Source organism: Cryptomeria japonica, chromosome 8 (assembly GCF_030272615.1).
Source record: "Cryptomeria japonica chromosome 8, Sugi_1.0, whole genome shotgun sequence".
Taxonomy (NCBI): domain Eukaryota; kingdom Viridiplantae; phylum Streptophyta; class Pinopsida; order Cupressales; family Cupressaceae; genus Cryptomeria; species Cryptomeria japonica.
In genome coordinates this window covers 507,603,779-507,607,698 of record NC_081412.1, presented here as the reverse complement: position 1 = coordinate 507,607,698, position 3,920 = coordinate 507,603,779, and the positions used below count along the sequence as shown (strand labels likewise).

Here is a 3,920-nt window from a genome sequence, read left to right as displayed (position 1 = left end):
ATATATTAATGATTTATTGTAGATAAAAAAATTTATTTGATAAAAGATACTATATAGTAAAATATAGGAAAATTAGAGAGAGGTTTTTATACCAACTATATATATAGAGTTAGTATGAAAAATAAATATTTTTATTTCTAAGTTATTTTTTATGTAGATACTATCAAAGGTTTCTAAAAGTAACATCACCTAACATACAAAAATATTATATAATAGTTTACTAGGATTTTGACCTATATGGAAAATAACCATACACAAGATAGTAGAAAGAAATGAATCCTTGACTATACATCTAATCTAGTAGATAGATGAAATATAATGAAATTAAAAAAAAATGAGGGAAAGGTAAGGTGAATGAGAGAACACCATAGGATTATATTAAATGTCAAAATAATATTGATATTGGACACATAAATGCTTCCTTTGTAAATTTCTCCCATTTCTTATTCGAAATCTTTTTATTTTAACATAAGATTGGTTTGAATGTGAATTGACCACTTGCCTATAATACATGCTCAAACTAGACTACTGATATATACTAACATAACACTTGTCATTTCATTGGGTAATTTTTCTCTACATTTTTAATAAAAAAATAATAACTAAGCTCACCTAAATTTGAATAGATAAACAAGAAGAAAAACAACACTAAAATAATAATATTATAAAATTAAATATTTTTTTACATATTTTCTAAATAAACGTTAACGTCCCTTCCTCATTCCTAAAACTCATTTCTAAAGTAACCTAACAAAAAATTGTTGGACCTAAACCAAGATAAGTATGAAAGGATATAAATTAACCTTTGTGTTATTACTTTTTTTAATCAGTAGATTTCAATTCGTTCATTCCCTCCGTCACTAGTTTGTTTGTTATTAATTATATATTATATCACTAATGGCTACTAAGTTCAAAAGCATATACATTCTTAAAATTAATTTATTATATATAATTTCATTTATTGGTCATCGACAAGACACAATGTTGACCTCTAACTGTTTTCTTGTTCTCACATATTTGCATCGGCATTGCGATTCGTATGCTTTTTCGTCACTAAATTTAAAAATAATATTATATTAAAAAATTAAAATCATAAAAGATTAAATACAAATTTAATAAAGCCAATTGCTTTTAGATATTCTCGTCCTCTCTGTCTGGAATTTAACTTTTTTTAGCGAGCAGAAGATTCCAACTTTAGAGGTGGCCACCTTTTTAAACAATGCGTCCAAACCAGGCGTTTATACATATTCCACCTCTCGCCAACTCTTATTAAAGGTAGACACTTGAATATGAAGTCACAAAACACTTGGCATCTGCTCCTGTGTGATTGCACCAACATTCACAATGCCTTTACCCATTGAACCCACTCTATCTCAACTTGATCTCCCTGTCATTGACATTTCCAGTTTTCCACAGGACTTCGATGCTCAAGAACTGAACCAGCTTCAATATCATCCCGTGCTCGCCAAACTCAGAAAGGCCTGCAAGGAATGGGGATTTTTCCAACTTGTCAACCATGGAATTCCTGTTGACCTTCTGGAAACAGCTGAGAATGTTTGCAGAGATGTATTATCCCTACCAACCGAGGTCAAAGACAGAGCCTCAACTGGTAATGCATTGGGCACTTATTACCGAAGTCCAAATTTTGAGCGCTTTCGCCTTCCAGACTCGATTAATCCAGCTTCTGTTGAGCAAATGTGTTCAAAGATATACCCAGAAGGGAACCCCATTTTTTGGTATGTTATTCATCTTTCCTTTTTCTTTAAATCTGATCCATTTTTCTGTGTCTAAATTTACTGCTTGGCAGCGAAACGATGGAAAAATACGCTTTGTCTGTATCGAATCTTGAAAAAAATGTCACAAAATTGATTCTTGCAAGCCTGGGCTTGGATCCCAACGCTTTCTATAACTCTTGCTTTGAAAGATGCACATCAATATTGCGTATAAACGGCTATTCATCGGAAAATTTGTCCATTGGAGAGGAAGCGCTTGGCTCTCATACCGATTTGAACTGCCTCACAATCCTTTACCAGGATGATGTGGGAGGCCTTCAGATTCGATCTCAGGAGGGCGAGTGGTTCAACGTCAAACCTCTCTCTCACTCATTTGTTATCAATGTTGGGGATTCGATTAAGGCATGCAATTTTCTCTCTGCCTAAATTTCTAATTGTCTGTTTTCAATATTACCATCTGATAAGAATTAGGGATGAACGATGGATGTTTTTGCAGGCATGGAGTAACGGTAGATACCGCAGCGCAGAACACCGTGTTGTTTACAAAGGATGGAGAGATCGTATGTCGATTGGGTTTTTCACTTCTTTTCCAGAGGAGGAGGAAATCTGGGCACCTGTGGAGCTTGTGGACGATGGCAATCCAAGGCGTTACAAGGCTTTCATATATTCTCATTTCAAGAAGGAAGTTCTGGGTGATAAAGAAAATAAAGAGAAAGCTACGGCTCTTGAACGATTCGCGGGTGTATAAAGACCTGTCAGAAACTTTTTTTTTTTTTTTTGTTAGTGTATCTTCCAGTGGCTATGCCACCGGGAAAATCTTTGCCATAGGTGGGAAATTAACCTTGAAAAGAATCATAATCTAGATTTCATATTGGGAGTTTATTGATGAATCTCCAAATATATAAATTACAGAAATCAATGACTCCCATCGAGCTTTGACCACCATAGTAATACTTGCAGAAGAAAGGCCAAGAGTAGAAATCCACATTTAGAAAACATTTTCATTCCAAATTAGGGTTTTTATTGCGTCAGAGATTGATTGTAATTCTAAAAATTAGTGCAATGGTATATAATAAGAGCTAGGTAGATAGATCGCTTTATCTCACTATTACATTTTCGTTGTATAGCTTGAAACAAAAGATGGGATCATTTTGTTCAAACGAATTACTTAGCACTAATTTTAAGGTTCTTCGTAAATAACAACATATTTATATACATGCGGGGTGGCCAAAGGTAATCTTGGGTTAGCAGGCTGTGGGGGAGTTGCGCGTGATTAGAATGGTAGGCTTGTCTCGGCAGTGGTACTCCTATTGGGCACTTAGACAAACCATTTTGCCGATGCAAATGAGGCCTAAATTGAGCTTAAAATGGCTAGCCATGGAGGATTTAAGAAGGTATGGTTGGAGAGTGACTTGCTAAATATAATAAATTGTTTGAACAAAAAATCTATCCCTAGCTGGACGATTAACCATTTAATGCAAGAATGCTTTGAAATGATGACTAAATTTGAGGCTATTAAAATCTCACATGTTTTGAGGGAGGGTAATAGGCTAACTGACCACATGGATAATCTAGGTGTGGTTGGAGATGATGAAAAGTGGTGGCAGGAAGGGGATTCCTTCCCATTCCAGTTGTGTGAGTTAGCAAGGAAGGACGTCGAAAATCTCTCTTCGCTCGAACGTTAATGATGACAGATCGCATGTGTAGGTCTTCTCATAGAAAGGAGAGAAGGCGAATTTCCAGATTGTTCATGTGGCTCTGTTTGCTTTGCGTCGGCCTAAAGCCTCTAGGGTAAGTGCACAAAGATGGTGGTCAAAAAGGGGGTATAATTGGACGTTTTTTTTCTGAAATCAAGTGAACCTGAACTTGGAGGCAAAATTTGAAAGTCATCCAGTCAAGATATGAAGATAATTAAAGAACAAATATTGTAGTACTCTAAATCTAGTTTCCAAACTACTAAACTTTTTCAAACTTGGATAAGATTAAGGGGGTCAAATCCTTCGCGCACGAAAAACAGACCCTGATTTTTTCTGAAAAATATAACATAGTGTCTAAAGTGCGCTTCAAAAAAGTCATAGTTAGATCTAGTATTTTGACAAATACTTTGGGAGAAAGATAGTTAAGAGTAAGCACTAGAAGATGTGTATTTTTTTGTAATTTTTTGTTGAGTATTTTCTTCTTTTTTTT

The 3,920-nt window shown here is 34.8% G+C and overlaps 1 protein-coding gene across 1 annotated transcript; it reads left to right on the top strand.

Moving 5' to 3' along the window:
* Nucleotides 1-897: 897 nt before the first annotated feature.
* LOC131057234 (2-oxoglutarate-dependent dioxygenase DAO-like) lies at nucleotides 898-2,481 on the top strand. The gene is made up of 4 exons (XM_059210462.1): nucleotides 898-920; nucleotides 1,383-1,736; nucleotides 1,808-2,135; nucleotides 2,230-2,481. The coding sequence occupies exons 1-4, from the start codon at nucleotides 898-900 to the stop codon at nucleotides 2,479-2,481; spliced, it is 957 nt and encodes a 318-aa protein (XP_059066445.1).
* Nucleotides 2,482-3,920: the final 1,439 nt, after the last annotated feature.